At 42.6% G+C, this 15768-nt stretch overlaps 4 protein-coding genes across 7 annotated transcripts in view; 2 read left to right on the plus strand and 2 right to left on the minus strand.

The window, feature by feature from the left end:
• The first annotated feature begins 4409 nt into the window (after window positions 1–4409).
• On the plus strand, window positions 4410–6959 carry LOC104801244. Of its 2 annotated transcripts, XM_010524435.1 has the most exons (3): window positions 4410–4606; window positions 4758–6603; window positions 6705–6959. In XM_010524435.1, the coding sequence occupies exon 2, from the start codon at window positions 4974–4976 to the stop codon at window positions 5682–5684; it is 711 nt and encodes a 236-aa protein (XP_010522737.1). In that variant the 5' UTR covers window positions 4410–4606; window positions 4758–4973; the 3' UTR covers window positions 5685–6603; window positions 6705–6959. The 2 variants fall into 2 exon arrangements, with proteins under 2 accessions (XP_010522737.1, XP_019056609.1); XM_019201064.1 differs by lacking the exon at window positions 4410–4606 and having other exon boundaries at window positions 4614–6603.
• A 269-nt stretch (window positions 6960–7228) lies between these two features.
• Window positions 7229–10194, minus strand: LOC104801247 (tRNA (guanine-N(7)-)-methyltransferase non-catalytic subunit wdr4). Its single transcript, XM_010524441.2, has 10 exons — window positions 9958–10194; window positions 9435–9599; window positions 9120–9300; window positions 8882–8938; window positions 8728–8798; window positions 8502–8580; window positions 8347–8406; window positions 8059–8159; window positions 7898–7958; window positions 7229–7718 (listed from the first exon to the last, which is right to left on the minus strand). Exons 1-10 carry the CDS (start codon window positions 10089–10091, stop codon window positions 7317–7319), a joined length of 1311 nt encoding a protein of 436 aa, XP_010522743.1. The 5' UTR covers window positions 10092–10194; the 3' UTR covers window positions 7229–7316.
• Window positions 10195–10284: 90 nt separating this feature from the next.
• LOC104801246 (pentatricopeptide repeat-containing protein At1g03100, mitochondrial) lies at window positions 10285–13312 on the plus strand. Of its 2 annotated transcripts, XM_010524440.2 has the most exons (2): window positions 10285–12812; window positions 12917–13069. In XM_010524440.2, the coding sequence occupies exons 1-2, from the start codon at window positions 10800–10802 to the stop codon at window positions 12980–12982; spliced, it is 2079 nt and encodes a 692-aa protein (XP_010522742.1). In that variant the 5' UTR covers window positions 10285–10799; the 3' UTR covers window positions 12983–13069. The 2 variants fall into 2 exon arrangements, with proteins under 2 accessions (XP_010522742.1, XP_010522741.1); XM_010524439.1 differs by having other exon boundaries at window positions 10288–13312.
• LOC104801245 (methylcrotonoyl-CoA carboxylase subunit alpha, mitochondrial) overlaps window positions 13281–15768 on the minus strand; it is a 5375-nt gene continuing 2887 nt past the window's right edge. Inside the window, exons 9-16 of one of the 2 annotated variants that reach the window (XM_010524437.2) lie at window positions 15570–15674; window positions 15197–15333; window positions 14737–14971; window positions 14492–14652; window positions 14145–14261; window positions 13756–14001; window positions 13555–13650; window positions 13281–13462 (exon numbers count right to left, since the gene is read on the minus strand). In XM_010524437.2, the coding sequence (XP_010522739.1) occupies window positions 13454–13462; window positions 13555–13650; window positions 13756–14001; window positions 14145–14261; window positions 14492–14652; window positions 14737–14971; window positions 15197–15333; window positions 15570–15674 (1106 nt within the window). In that variant the 3' untranslated portion in view covers window positions 13281–13453. Of the gene's footprint in view, window positions 13463–13554; window positions 13651–13755; window positions 14002–14144; window positions 14262–14491; window positions 14653–14736; window positions 14972–15196; window positions 15337–15569; window positions 15675–15768 lie in introns of both variants that reach the window. The other variant, XM_010524436.1, reaches the window with a different exon arrangement.

A 15768-nucleotide genomic window follows, 5' to 3' on the forward strand; every position in this document is an offset into this window, starting at 1 on the left:
CAGCCACAGGGATTGGAGTTTACGGAGGCTACGCGTTTTCGAGACGAGCCGCTGCAGATAGTGGACCGGAAGGTCAAGAAGCTGCGGACGAAGGAGGTGTCACTCGTGAAGGTTTTGTGGCGGAGCCAAGGGGTCTCAGACATGACCTGGGAACCCGAGACAGAGATGCGTAGTACTTATCCTCATCTGTTTACTTGAGCGTGTACGAACCCTTATGTATGACGTTGTGATCTGTGTCAGACTTGTTATTCAGATGATGTGATGAGACGGATATATTTTGGTGATGATACCGATTGCCAGGAAGTTTGATAATATCGCGCGATTTAGAATTCGAGGACGAATTCTTTTTAAGGGGGGAGGATTTGTAATACCCCGATTCCCGTATAAATTATTTAAATTATTTTCGGGAATAAAAAGAGGGTAAAACAAGGCAAAAATATAGAGAATATTTCAACGAAGATCTAGAAGAAAACGACACTCGATTTGACTGAGAAACGAGGAAGTTATGAGCAAACGAAAATTGAGTAGAACTTGGAAATTCGGAATTCACAAGTTATTCGAGGTACGGACGTTTTAAGTTGTACCTCATCTTGCAAATATGAGTTTCCAATAATCTATTGATTGGACATGAAAGAGGACGTTCCAAGGAAGGTGTAGAAACAAACGGTGCGCGATTCGGGTAAGAAACGAGTGAGAACGGAGCAATCGAAGTCAGTTGGAACGGACCAGAAATGCAGAACGGACGGTCTGGCAAATGCAGAACGGACGGACTGCTAAAGGCGGAACGAACGGACCACGAACGAGCGAAGAGCTGGGCCGAAGTTGGGCCCAGACCGTCCGTTCTAGTCCCAGAACGGACGGTCTGTTGGGCAGAACGCAAGTGGCCAACTTGCTCCCTTGGGACGCGTATTCCTCTGCGTTCCCAGGGCCCACCGGCGTCAAATCGCCGCCCAATCCGCTCAGGGCGTTGCAGGCTTGACCATGGGCCTGGGCTTGAGCCCATTACGCCTCCCTCACACGCAATAAACCTCCCTCAACCCCCAGACTCAGCCATTTTCGGACTGAAACTAGAGGAAATAGAGAGAGAGAGAAAAGGGGAGAAAGGAGGAGAGCCAGCGCAAGGGAAGCTCGGGGAAGCAAGGGGGGACATCCCTAGACTGTGTAGGAGAGGTTTTCGGTGAGGAACAAACCGGAAAACGCTACAAAATCCGGCCAAACCAGATCTGAGCCGAAACAGAGGTGAGTGGCTCGAGTTCCATCTGTGTGAGCTCGTTCTGAGCGTGCTATTGTGTCTTTTCGATGGTTTGTTGCTTGGATTAGATAGAAGACACTTCAATGAACATTTAGCAACAGACGGGACTGAATTTGGTTGAGAAATGAGGGAGATATGGTCGAACGAAGTCGGACCAGAAAACTGTTTCGCGAGAGAGAACAGAGCTGGAACGGACGGTCTGTTTTTGCAGACCCGACGGTCTGGTGACCCAGAACGGACGTTCTGGCATCCCCAGACCTCAAAAATTGTCCCGAGAAGCCCCGGGACAGCATGGGACCCCTGGACCGACCGGTCCACACCCTGGACCGACCGTTCTAGGGTACGGAACTCTTTTACGGATGATTTTCGAATCCCGCGTGCGTGAGATGTGCGATACAACGATTGGAGTGACTCGTTGCGTGATTATTATGGGTAGTTTGCATGGCGTTAACCGGTATCTCGGTCGGGACCGAATATCGCGATACACGTGATTGTATTGGGAAGATATGCACGTTGATTGCCATGTTTGTAGCTCACTCGTGCGACGAGTGCAGCATGATTGTGTTTGTGATATAGTCGTGTGCGACACGACGGCCAACGTCATGGACTTGACGGGCGTGCGAGACGCCCCTAGTCATGGACTTGACTAGGGCTATGGCAGAACCTACGGTTGACTCTATACGGGTGTTGTGTTTATTGTGTCATGGACTTGACACGGCCAACGCCAACGTCATGGACTTGACGGGCGTGCGAGACGCCCCTAGTCATGGACTTGACTAGGGTTAGGGCTGGACCCTATGGTGGACTCCATACGGGTATGTTTGTATTTCCGTTGTGTCATGGACTTGACATCGGAGGTCACGCGAGTGACAGGCGCAGGAGACGCGTGTAGTCGCATGTGATGCGATGGCCAACGTCACGCGAGTGACGGGCGTGTGTGAGACGCTTCTAGTCATATTGATATGACTAGGACCTTTGGCTAACCCTATGATGTGATGTCATATGGGTATGATTGTGTTTGACATATTTGTGACTGATGTGATGTGGTTATGCATGGATATCATTGTTGTTTGTTGGTTGTGAATCATCGAATTAACACCGTTCTTGCTGAGAACGGGTTTACCGGGTTCAACCCGGGCTACTCACTAAGCAGTTGTGCTTAGCCCTCGTGGTTTATATTTTTCAGATCACGAGGATTACGCCTAGCGCATCCGGCAGACGACGACCTGAGAGAGGCAGCATCATGTACGGGATTTACATTTTGGGTTACGGGACTTGTATTTCCCACATTTTGTACGGTTAAATTATAACTATTCGGACATGTGTTATTTTGCGATATTGATCGCCTGTTGTATTTTCCGCTGCTTACTCTATTAGTTGAAAAATGTTTTTGGATTTCGTATTTTTGCTTCCGCATTATTATTTTTTTCCAATTTGTCCATGTGGCACATCCCGTATACTGTACACGGGTTACGGGTGTCACACCCTATTTCTATATTTCGGTGACAATTTGTCATTCAAACCATAATTTTTCAAATTTTTATTTCAAACTCTAACGAAAACTTAATAGAAAATCTAAAACCAAATCTCAATGTGTACCCGAAACCCTAAAAAATTTGATTTTTGCGGAGTCCAAAAATCATACGTGGAGGTTTTCGCAAGTAGGGTCCGAAGAGGGGGCCGAAGACGATGAAGACGAAGCCATTCTTCGTGCAAATTTACTTGCAAACACGAACTCGCACAGAAAAATCGCACAGAGAAATCAAAGAGTGAAGAGAAAACGAAGAATAAACAACACTGTGAAGAAATGAAAGTGTCTGTCGAAAAGGAGAAAAAACTGTTTGGTTTTTTAAATTTTTTTAATTTAATAACTTCCTAACTTTTGGTCTTTCTCCTTCAGATGTTGACACGTGTATTTTTTAAAAGGGGTAACGATGTCTTTTCATTCTTTTTCAGTTTTTTTTTGAAGGTTTTTTTTTAAAGGGTATGTCATGTAAGTGAAATCGACATTTAAAGGTATTTTTGTAATATTCCCCCATCAATGACATCAATACCATCTTTGTTGTGGTATGGATATATATATACGCACGCGCATATATATATAAACACGAAGTGATTCTGATAAAGCTTTTGATTGGTGAAGGATGCACAAGCTTCCATGCGGGTTCTACAGCGACGATATCTCTGATGGTAGATGGAAAGATATTGGTTGCTAACGTCGGAAACTCGAAGACTTTCCTGTGCTCCAAGAAAATCCTACCCCATCTCTAGATATTCATCCTTATTTAACTGTTAATTTTCTGATCTTTTTTCTCAGATCCAATAACGGAGTCTCTGATGTTGTCGGCATGCTATCAAGCAGAATCATTATTGGGAAGACCACCCATATAACATTCGCGAAGATCATTCTCCCGATCGAGACGACGAGAAGGCTCGTATCTGATTCGAATCCAGTCCAAAAGTCTAATTTTGTCCAGGTAAGTCCAAAGTCCGTTAATTTTTGGGCTGGACCGGGTCGGATCGGGTTTCGGGTCTAAATTGACACCCTAGTTAAGGCTATAGGCTATTGCATAAGTTGCAACATGTAAATGCTTATAGTTTGATGAAATTAGGGAGACCGTATACTTAATTTCCGCCATATATAACCAATGCAATTCTGGATATTCATACTTTTTTAGCCAAAAATAATTATGGAGGGCATTATTAAGGAAAACTAATGGATAATGATCTGTCTTGGAGCTCTATAATTCAACCTTTTTCCGGGTATAATGCTTCTTCTTTAATAATTGTTTATAATCTGTGAACAACATGAGCGAAACATATCGTTTTTTTTTCTCTTCAATATACACTTTTTAATTATAAAAAGATATTACATTTATTTTTTTTTGTGTGGTTTTAGTTATAGTACAAAGAATTAGTTATATTTTCTATGCTCATTCATCATTAAATAATTCTTCTAAGTTTCAATATTCTTTTTCTAGTTTAACGTATGATTTTAGTTTTATTTTTTGGAGCTGTTTTTCTAATGCCTTGCATTGATTGATTAAATTAACGTATAACTAACTGTACCCCAATCAATAAAGCGTAAGGGCAAAACGGTAAATAATCAAGCCGATGGCATTTATGTGAATTAGCCATCCATCAATAGACCCAGCTTCTTTGGATACTACGTACTGTCTTGTCACCTCCTTCTTTCCCTCGGATCTTCATTTCTGTTAGAGGTTTAAAACCCTAAAAACGATTCCTCTCAGTGACCATGACCAGAAGAAGAGGATATTAACCTCTCTCTCTCTCTGATCGCATGTGTTGTGTTGGATCTTCATCCTTTTTTCAGCACACTGGGGGCTTTTCCAGGTGATTTCTCCGTCATGAAAACTGTAATATTTGCATCGTTTTCAGGACTTCTTATTCTGGTTTTGATCATCGCTGCATTTTTCGTTGCTTACATGGTGATTTACTGTTTGTTTTTCTTCTTGTTTTGTATGGCTAAAATTGTTTTCTGCAGCTCAGAGGACCTGGCCATCTGAATCTGTTATCCTCAATTGAATCTGATTCCAAGGAATATCTTTTCGCTTCTGATCTATTTTCGTGTAGAACCGAGCGAAGCCGCTATGGTGATTTGATCCGCGTTTGTGGTGACGATTGATTCTGATTTGAGTGGAGAATCTGAAAGAATTTAGTGTCCTTGTAATAGTGGACCTCTCTAGGTGTATTGTAGTGTATGGTCTTAGTGGATTTCCTTACTGTTGACCGAGTGTTTGTCTCAGTGGAAATGCTATTTGTACCGACAGAGCATAGGAATCAGTGTTATGGGAGGGCCAAGTCTTATGGACCTGGTCCTTTCGGGTCATCTCCATCCAAAACTTTCAGGCAAATAAACTGCCGGACATTTCAGTCTGGGGAGGGTTTGCTCCCAAGGCCAAACAGGACTTGTTCTACAACTGTAACCGGATGTGCTCCTCTGTTTCCGTCTCCTGCTGCTTCTTCGGCTAAGGCCCGTTCCCATCAGTCAGTAACTTCCCCTGCTAATTCTGTGTCTGTTGACAATGCTAGAAGCTGCCCGATCCCAATCTCTAGTAATGGTTCCCAGAATGATGGGTGTTCTAGTGGATTCCTCCAAGAAAGTAGAAGCCTTTCTAACTCTGAACTTTGGGCAGGGCCTACTTATTCCAACTCTCCGCCACCTAGTTCTGTGCCAATTCCCAAGTTTTCTCTCCAGCAAAAGAGGACTGTTTCGCTGAATCTGCCTGCTTCTGACCCTCTTGTTGATGTTCGTCCAGTTGCTAAGTCTGCACCAGCTTCTCCTACGAGAGTCCACAACTCTTCTGTTGAAGAACTCTTTCGAAGTGTGGACTCTGCGACTAAGACGCTACGTCGCATTCTCAACCTTGATATTGCGACAAATGAGGGGCAGGATCGTGCTCTCCCGTAAATTATCAAGCAGGGAACTGGGTTAGTTTTAGTTTCTATATATACGAATAAGGTGTTAGTCACCAAGCTGGTTTGGGTTTGCGTACCTTTTCATGGTGATGGTGGAGGAACATGGTAGCAGTCTTGGCTCTGGCAGGTTTGCAGTTTCTGGTTTTCCTATGTAGATGGGGGCGTTACTGATGGAGAATGAGTTGTGGATTTGAGAAGGTGATTGGCATGGGGAGAAGTATATGGAAATTGTGCAAGGAAAGCGAATGCATGGGTGAGCACCTGAATGTTGGTTGGGCATAGGATGGCATAACTTACTGGTCTCAAACACGTTCACTTCGCTTCTTACCTTGGTCTTCGTATAGGTTCTCTTAGAGTTGTTCATTCCTGGTAGTTTCTTTCTAGAGTAGGATATGCAGCATCTTGAAATCCTGTATATGCCATAGAACTTCGAACTGGTTCATGGCTAGATTTCTTTCGAACCTAACCCTCTCTGTCCTCTCTAAGTCTGTTTCGCATTGGGTAGTTCCTATAGTTCTGTCTTATATTTCTGTTAGTGTAGAGCTTTTGTTTGTCTCTCTGTTCTTACTTTCTAGGGCATATTCTCAGTCATCAAGTCTTCTCTTCCTTCAACTCCATTTCTCTCCAGACTTAAAGGTGTAAAATCTAACTGACTCTTGCTCACTTCCTGCTAAACCACTCTTCCTCTTCGCCTCTTTTCGTACTTTTTGAAAAAGAAAAGCGGGAAGAGGAAGTCAGACTGATTGTTTCAGAACGGAAAGTTTGTCAGTACAAAACCATACTGGTCACACCCATCATTCGCTTTTCTTGCATCTCCTGAGAGTGTCAGCTCTCTGGTTCTCCTTGTCACTGGTCTTCCCCAATGGTCAGTCTCCTCAGAGAATGGATCCTTTCATGTAGCTGCTCGCCAGGTACTTGCACCTCTTCCCTTCCAGTTATGATGTGTATAGTAAGAATATATGTGAAAAACAAAAATCTTGAGAACTTAATTCAAGTGCCTGAATTGTAACAGGGTACATGTTGTACGCGGATGTGCCTGGCCACCAGCTCTTTTGCTGATACTTGTTAGTGTCTGGTCTATGCTCAGGTGGTTGGTTCATACACTGTATGTGTGTGTGTATGTTCCGGCCGTTGCTTTGTCATTTGTTGTTTGTAGCTTAGCTTGCCGGACGGTGCTGTAGGCATTGTGCTTCTGGTAATATGCTCGTTGTAAGGACATCATTGTATCCCCAGTTCCCTTGTTAATGCCGTTTTCAGTTCTTATTCATTGCATAATGTGGGAATACTAAGAAGCAATAGCCATAACATATACACGACCTAAACCATGTCGTGTCATAAGAAAACAACTTAATTGCTTTAGAACTGCCATTACTCTGTTGTTGTCTGATGCATGATACATGTCATGCCCATCTGTATTTATAAAAGAACCCAAAAAAAAAAAACTCTATTTCGAAGAACTCTCTTAGATGTTGATTTGGTTCTTCTGAGATCCGAATGTTAATAATCTTTATAGAAAAAAGAAAAGGTACGGTCTAACAAATGGGATGGTGGGAAATTCCAAAGCGGAAACATGAAGCTCAATGTTACAAAAAACAATAATGAAGCATGGCATTGCCATCCATCATCAGTGAACGTTTTTCTTATCATTTCGGGTCCTCTTCCTGAATTCACGCTTCTCAGAAGAGTACTGCTTCTTCATCAAAAGGCTAGACATTGCTGTCCTCACAGCCTCTGTAGCAGCACATATGACTTCCTCTTCTATGGAGACCTTACCCTGCAACTTCTCCAGCAGTTTCATCCCTCCTGGAATCAGTTCATCTTCCACCACAGAGTGCCCGTTATCGATGGCTTCTCCATCGGGTTTCTTGGACAGAGAGATGGCCCTTACCCGGGAAAACGATGGATGGCTCGAACTAGGCAGGTTAGAAGCACCTGTTACCAACCATACTAACAACTCCTTGGTTGAACTACTGACCCCCATACATATACTTGTGGGGATGAAGCTTTCTCCAGGGATGGTGATCACCTGCGTATATATGATATTCACCCATCCAAAAACTCACTTCACTATACCAAGGTTTCAAGTTGGCTATTCAAAGAGGAAAAGTTTGAATAAGGATGATATAAAAGGTAACAATATGGTTCAAAGCATGATTATACAGGGACATGCCTCATGACATATTCATGCCAGGCTATGGTACAGACCTTAGTGATAGACAGGTTCCGGGCCAATACGTCGCAGCTTAGCAGCATTATTCCTTGTAAGCTGAATTTAAACAACGTAAAAGTACTAAGATATGGATCTGAAAGAGGGAGATATGTTGACAGGAACATACAAAAGTAGATGATGCAACAGCTAGACTTGCCTCTGAATGGCCACAGCCACAAGAGATGAATTCGGGATGGTGCATATGTCTGTAACAGTACATTGGGTCGGTTCACCTTCATCAGACTCTACATGTCCTGCCTTCAATAACCAAAGATCATTCAAAAGGTGACCAATTTATTTTGTGATAAGAGTACAAAATTTTTTGCTTAAGAAAAAGATTGGTCTACCCATAAAGGCTGCCAAAAAAACCAAAAGGCTGACCCTGATGAAAATTAAGTAACAACAGTTGCAGGCAAAAAGTGCAACAGACAATAGAGATATTCACCTTTGTGCTAACATTACAAGTATCAAGTAGAGATCCAGAGGTGATATCCCACAACCGAACCTGGGAAAAATATCATCAATAAGCGATTTAGCAAAATATTCTATTGACATAAATGACTAAAACAAGCCGGGATATAGATTTTAAAGAGTTCCTACAGTTGAATCACCACTTCCAGACACAAGGTATCCCTGGGGAAATTCTGGAGTGCGGACAAAGGCTAGGCATTTAACGAACCTAATTGCAGACGAGAACAAACAGGGGAGGATTAATAACCATATGTCTGTCATGAGCTGGTTCATAAAATCTATACAGAAATATTAAGTAAAAAAAAGAAGCAAAACATTTGGGATGAGAGTACATGTTTCTCAAGAATTCACTTACTCTGTGTGGCCTAAGCAAAAACTCTGTATTTCATGAGCCCCTTCTAGAGGCTTCTTGGGGAATACAGTTACCTGTGATGATAGAAGTATTTCATTAAAAGATGCCAAACAAGCACAGTCTAACAAGTTAAACTAATTGGGTTAGAGCTGTTTACCCGAATCTTAAAGTCACGGTCAGCACTAAGAATATAACAATCATCAGGTGAAAACTCCTGTCAACAAAAACTGTGTCAAGAAAGCATGAAATAGCCAGACCTTGGCATTTTCCATAACATTCCACAACAGAAGAAATCCGTGGCCACAGAACAACAATCAAGCAGATGACAAGAGTGAATATGACAGTGATGGACTAGAATGAAAGAAAGATACTTTACGTGATGGAACATTACTTACCAGACTCGTAATAATGCTACAGTAATGGGAAAGCATTGGTGCAGTCTTCTTACTAGGTAGAACTTTACCCTCATTGATCCCATCCAACTCAACCACCCACACAACACCAAACTTATCCGCATAGCAAACGTGCAGACCATCGTTACTAATGGCAACAGCAGTGACTCTCTTCTCAGAACATCTGCACAATTTTGCTGATAAGACTACACAGCTTGAGATAAAGTATAAGAACCCGTTCATAAATTTAGAAGATTGGAGCTCTAATAACAGGGAATGATTGGGCAAATGCGTATGATATTCTCTCTTACTACTTACACAGTGCTGATGCAATGCCAAGACCCTACAGACCAAATCTTGACGAGTTTATCATCGCCTGCAGATACAAATAGTCTCCCATTTGCACCATAGCGAATAGCCCTAATAGAATCCTTATGAGAAGGCCCTCCAGAATCATCCACCAAAGTCGCTGGACACTTATCTCTGCCACCGAAACGTTAGATACTATCACATAAATATAACTTCAACAAACACTCCTCTGTTCTGAACCTATCCAAAGTAGAATACAGGAAGCGGCTAATCAATAGCAAGTTAACACAAGATTATCATGCGTCAAAGTTCATCACGACCCACTAAGAGATGGCAAAATCACAATCCGGGTTTTAACTCTACTCGGTAACAAATCAAACAAAAAACGATAAACCCACATTGTTGATATGAAAAACCTACACCGGAATCAAAACATACATCCATAACACTAGAAAGAGACATCTTCTCGAGTCAATTAATGTAGACGCTCGAATTTCGGCTAGGCCGAATTGGAAGGTTCTGGTGAACATACACGAGGTCGAAGACGCGCAGATCCGACCCGACAGAGACGGCGACGGAGTTCTGAGATGGGTGGACGGAAATCAATGCCGGAGCAACCTCGACGTTGCCTTGGGTTTCCCCATCTTCAATGTGAGAGTCTTCCATTGTCACAAGAGCCAAAAAGGGTCAAGCTTTAGGGTTTAAGCAGCTTGTGTGTAAACACCCGACGCAATCGCTGATTATATTCGGACCGTTTGGGAATTGCGTTTCGAAACGCTGTTTTCTATCATACGGTCACGGATGCTAATAGCTTTTTGCCTTGAATAACTTTCATTTTTCACAGTTCATTCTTCTAACAAAAAAACAGAGAATGGCGTTATCAATTCCGAGAAGTAATGTCTCGGTTAACTATAAGATGTTGCATTGCATGAATTCAATTACCGGGTAAAAGAAGAAATTTCGCTGGGTTTAGGGTTTTTGGAGTTTTCCGTCATCTGGCGATTGGCATTATCAATTCCGAGAAGCACAGTGACGGAACTGCGACAGCATATTCACTTTTGTCTTCCCTTTCGAGTTTTGTCTCTGCTATCTGGCTGTGATAATCTTACTCTTATTGCGACCAAAGCTTCCGTCTTTTTCCGCATGGGTTTGCTATTTGGCGCACGGTTTTGTGTTGCCCTCGACTTGTTCGGTGGAATGACTCAACGAAGCTGAATCATAAATGGCGATCCTCAATTACTTTCACAGACCGCGTGAGAAACCCGGCTTCGGTGGCTTGTCAAAGATCGAGTCTTTTCTTTCGTTGGAAGCTGGGTTCTTCTAAAGCTCGACCCTTTAACCCTTCTTTCCTGGTTCTCGTTGGTTAAAAAAGCAATGATTCCATGGAGGAAAGCGAAGATTCGAGCAGTTAAGATGTGCCCATCTCGTTTATATGGTCTGTTTCATGGGGTTTCTGGTGGAACTACACAAACTGTATCTGATTTCGGGTCTAGTCTGGTGGGCAAGATTGTTGTCTCTCATGCTAGAAGAAACCTCAGTTTGTTCTCTGGGAACCGTAGTTGTACAAAATCGTTTTCGACCATTGCTGAATCCATACTAGTTCAGGCGAGGGATCCTGCTAAACTCAATGAGGAAATTCAGATTGCCGTCGATGAACGTAGATGTGATGATGCCTGGAGGCTGTTCGAACGGCACATGCAGATGGAGGGATTCCCTCGAAAATCGGTCGTGAACAACGTTTTGATATGTTTTGCTGAAAGTCTTGACGCCAATTGGCTAGAAAAGGCTAATGGATTGGTAGAACGTGCTTTCGAAGAGAGCAAACAGAATCTGCTGGAAAAGGAGCCTCTTATCTATCTCTCCTTGGCTCTTGCCAAGTCGGGCATGGCAATTCCTGCATCAACGATCTTGAGAAAGTTGGTCGAGACAGAACTGTTTCCTCCGGTGAATGCTTGGTCAGCTGTATCGGCACACATGTCTCTTGCCGGGCCGGGAGCTTATCTTTCCGCTGAGTTGGTTCTTGAGATTGGTTTCTTGTTTCAGAATAACAGGATCGATCCTCGTAAGAAAAGTAACGCCCCTTTGCTTGCAATGAAGCCTAATACCGTTGCGTTCAATGCTGCTTTGGCTGGTTGTTTGTTGTTTGGAACAACAAGAAAAGCTGAACAGCTTCTGGATATGATGCCAAGAATCGGTGTAAAAGCTGACACGAAGTTACTGATCATAATGGCTCATATATATGAAAGAAACGGGCGAAGAGAGGAACTAAGAAAGCTTCAGAGATATATAGATGAAGCTTGTAACCTGAATGAATCTCAGTTTTGGCAGTTTCATAATTGCTTGCTTATGTGCCATCTGAAATTTGGTGACCTCGAGTCTGCTTCAAGAATGGTTCTGGAAATGCTAAGAAAGGCAAGGGTGGCAAGGAATTCGCTCGGGACAGCCATTCTTGAACTTGATACTGCTGATGATAGATCAAATCCTGGAGAAGGAACAAAAGTATCCAACGGTCTCAATCATCGAGCGTTTTCTATAAACGTTATGATCTCATACAAAGAGTTCTCCAGAGATAGAAATTTCTTGAAGCTTGAAGCTGAGGCGAAGGATGTTCTTGATGCTATGTTGGATAAGTTGCATGTGCAAGTTGAGTTGATCACCTCAGAACGTGGTATTCTCCAGCCAACAGAGGAAATTTATGTGAAATTAGTGAACGGGTACTTGCAAAGTGGGAAGATCAAGGATTTGACAGAGTTTCTAGTAAAGGCAGAACAAGAAGACTCCCCTGTCTCCAGTGATAACTCGATGCTGATTAACGTTATCAATGTATGTATTGCATTAGGGAAGTTAGATCAGGCACATGATCTTCTCGATGAGATGGGTATGGCTGGGGTAAGAACCGGCTCTTCAGTGTATTCTTCACTTGTAAAAGCTTACTGCAAAGCAAATCGGACAAGAGAAGTGACATCACTACTGAGAGATGCTCAGAAAGCAGGGATTCAGTTAGACTCGAGCTGTTACGAAGCACTGGTCCAGTCCCGAGTAATTCAGAAAGATACTGCTGGGGCTCTCAGCCTATTCAAAGAGATGAAAGAGCAGAAATTACCGAGAGGCGGGAATCAACAGTTTGAGAGGCTGTGTGAGGGAGATGCAGAGGCAGGAGGAGGGCTAATGCCAAAACTCTTGAGAGAAATCAAAGAAGAGCAGAGCTTGGAGGCCGGAGTTCAAGATTGGAACAATGTGATCCATTTCTTTAGCAAGAAGGGATTGATGCAAGATGCAGAGAAGGCCCTCAAGAAGATGAGAAGTCTCGGGCATTGCCCGAACGCACAAACCTTCCATTCTATGGTTACAGGGTATACGGTCATTGGGGGTATTAAGTACACAGAGGTAACAGAGTTATGGGGAGAAATGAAATCCATCGCTGCTGCTGCTCCTCAATTGATGAAGTTTGACCAGGAATTGCTTGATTCAGTTCTCTATACATTTGTCAGGGGCGGGTTTTTTGGACGTGCCAACGAGGTGGTGGAGATGATGGAGAAAGGAGATATGTTTGTTGATAAGTACAAGTACCGAATGCTCTTCTTGAAGTATCATAAGAACATTTGTGAGGGAAAGGCCCCAAAGTTTCAGACAGAATCGCAGCTCAAGAAGAGGGAAGCTGCTTTAGCATTCAAGGAATGGGTCGGTTTGTCCTGATTGTTTTACCTCTAGGCTTTAATTCGAGTTACCATGGCAATCCCCAAAACTTGTCCTGTAGATCTTTGCTTCTTTCTCTTAAAAGGTTTTGTACTGATTCTGGAAAGAAACATCAGTGTACTGTATTATTTGTTACAATAATGCAAAGAAACGCTTCACTGACAAAGAAAGAGGCGATTAAAGAGGATGTAGTTTTATTTATCTCTGTAGCGTTCTGTGTTTATTTTACACCCAAAATGCTTATTGCTATATATAGACTGGCTCGGCATGCGAGTGGACAGAGTCTGGTTGGTTAATCAGTGCCAATGCTTCATTGAACAACGAAATAATGTTTACTTATCCTGCAAAGATGCAACCAAATGGAGCTTTGAGTCAAGCTTTAATGATCACAACCATGCCGGTTGAAACCCCGTCCCAAAGAGAATATACTAACCTTGATCTGGAAGAGGACACTACCATCTGAAACTTGTTGGCCTACTTTAACTCCGAGGCCATGGATATATCCAGAAGATGGGGCCTTGACGACGTGCTGTTCAACATCACGCATGAGAAAACAAAAAAAAAAGTTGAAATCTATATACCATAGATGATAAAGAATGTTTTTTTTTATGTATAAGGACACGTCCATACGAACCTCCATCTTCATGGCCTCGAGGACTATCACTCGTTGCCCTTGCTCAACCTTGTCTTGGTTCTCAACAAGGACCTTGACGACCAAACCAGCCATGGGGGCCACAACGGTCCCTGGAGGGTGTGATGCTGTCTCAAAGCTGCTTCTGTGTTGGACACTTTCTTCCTCTTCAGACACCTCCATCCCTACTTTTTGGCGGAACTGATAATGTTCTAAGCCATTCCAAATGTGGATATGCTTATAACCATCCTGCCATCGGATTTGGAAACACATAATAGGTTGCAGCTTGGAGAGGGAGACACAGAAAGAACAGAACGGTTGCAGAAACAATTCACATGGAAAGAAAATTATGAGGTGAATGGCCAAATGTGATTTACAAGGCTGATGGTTACCTTGGAATACTCAGCTAGAGTGACGTCTGTGACCACCCCTGCGGCTTCAATCCTAAAGTCACACTTGCTTACACGAGTTACTCTAACTCTCAGTCCTGAAGAATCATTGTCTCCCAACTGTGTTGCGTTTTGTTTTATAAACATCAATATCCCAATAAATAGATCCATATCATTGTTAATATGATCGTGGGAAGATGAATTGGAGAGAATGTAAAAGGGAAATAAGGTGAACGCAAGCCAGCGTGATCAAAGGGAATGCAGAAAAGAATGATTGACGAAATGAAAGCCGGTAAAAGAATGGAAATTATAGCATCATCCTTTTAGGTGTATCTGATGTGGGTTTATACCTCGATGAGATAGCTTCCATCTGGCTGATAGATAACGCCAAATGATAAAAGATTGGAGCTGCTGCCGTCATATTCATTATCCCATTCTAGTTCAATAGTGTGCCTGACGTTATGATGGACTCTAAATGGAGGATCTGAATACCATATGGATAACGAACTTCCTGAAACAGATTAGGGTAACAATTACAGCATGCTCAAGAATCATGTAACATGCATAAAAGAGACTGGGGTTAGTTGGAACTCACTATGAGAACTCTCCTTCCAAACTAAGTGCTCACTGGCACATATACATGCAGCAACCAATGCCGCACTATGTTTAACTGCCTCATATGCCACTTTTGCTGCATCTGGGTTATTTGGATCAACAAATAGGTCGTTTTTATGGTGCTCGATAAAATGAGTTTCTACGTTGCCCACTTCAAACTCCTTGTGATTAGCAAGTTTCTGAAGGAAACTTATATTTGTTGGTACGCCTGCAACCTGCCAAAGGAATAGAAAGTAATTATACGAACTGTTGTATTGCTTGAGAACCAACATATGAGAATTATGAAAAATTATGAAAGACATTCGCAAGTGGAACCAGAATGCCTAGACAATTTTAAGAAAAGTAAAAAACAAATTACGCTTTAAAGCACTACAAACATTGAGGTGCCATTGCTAGCACACAAACTCCAGAACAAATCGAAAAGGTCCAAGGTAATGCACCTGAAAGTTCGATAAGCAATCCTTCAGTTTTACTAATGCTGCAGCACGATTTTCTCCCCAGACAACAAGCTTAGCAATCATAGGATCATAGTGCATGCTAACAGTATCTCCTTGTTCGACTCCAGTTTCAACCCTGACTGCTACATGATACAGAATTTCAGTGAAGAAGGGCCGAAGACAGATACAAAAAGTAGTTGAAAGTGAAATCATTAATACCCAGTCAATTCAGTTAAAAAGTACAGTGACTTTCAAGCAGTGCTAAGCGGAATATGAAAGTAACAGAATGTCTTATGTGACTAATAAAACTTCATAAGATGAGAAGAATTTATCGTACAGCCTAAAGTTTATTAGCCTCAAGTATGTATTATGGCACCTGATGATGAGGCTGCAACAGGGTGATAATGACTGAGGACCCCAGTTGCAGGAAGAAATCCTTTGGGAACATTTTCAGCATATATCCTGGCTTCAAAGGCATGACCTGCCAAGAGGTTACAAATGCATGTCAAAGTGGAGAGTAAACAGCCATAAAATTAGTTTACACCGTGACAAAAAAAAAGGGGGGGGGGGGGGGG

Source organism: Tarenaya hassleriana, unplaced genomic scaffold (genome assembly GCF_000463585.1).
Source record: "Tarenaya hassleriana unplaced genomic scaffold, ASM46358v1 Cleome7, whole genome shotgun sequence".
NCBI classification, from domain to species: domain Eukaryota; kingdom Viridiplantae; phylum Streptophyta; class Magnoliopsida; order Brassicales; family Cleomaceae; genus Tarenaya; species Tarenaya hassleriana.

Bases quoted from the DNA above. Each gene is read 5' to 3' on its own strand.
- LOC104801244 (XM_010524435.1), top strand. From the start codon at position 4,974: ATGGTCTTAGTGGATTTCCTTACTGTTGACCGAGTGTTTGTCTCAGTG.
- LOC104801247 (XM_010524441.2), bottom strand. From the start codon at position 10,091: ATGGAAGACTCTCACATTGAAGATGGGGAAACCCAAGGCAACGTCGAG. The intron at 9,301-9,434 runs GTAAGTAGTAAG...AAAATTGTGCAG, and splicing joins TGGCATTGCATCAGCACTGT to ATGTTCTGAGAAGAGAGTCA. The intron at 8,407-8,501 runs GTAGGAACTCTT...TATTTTTCCCAG, and splicing joins CTGGAAGTGGTGATTCAACT to GTTCGGTTGTGGGATATCAC.
- LOC104801246 (XM_010524439.1), top strand. From the start codon at position 10,800: ATGATTCCATGGAGGAAAGCGAAGATTCGAGCAGTTAAGATGTGCCCA.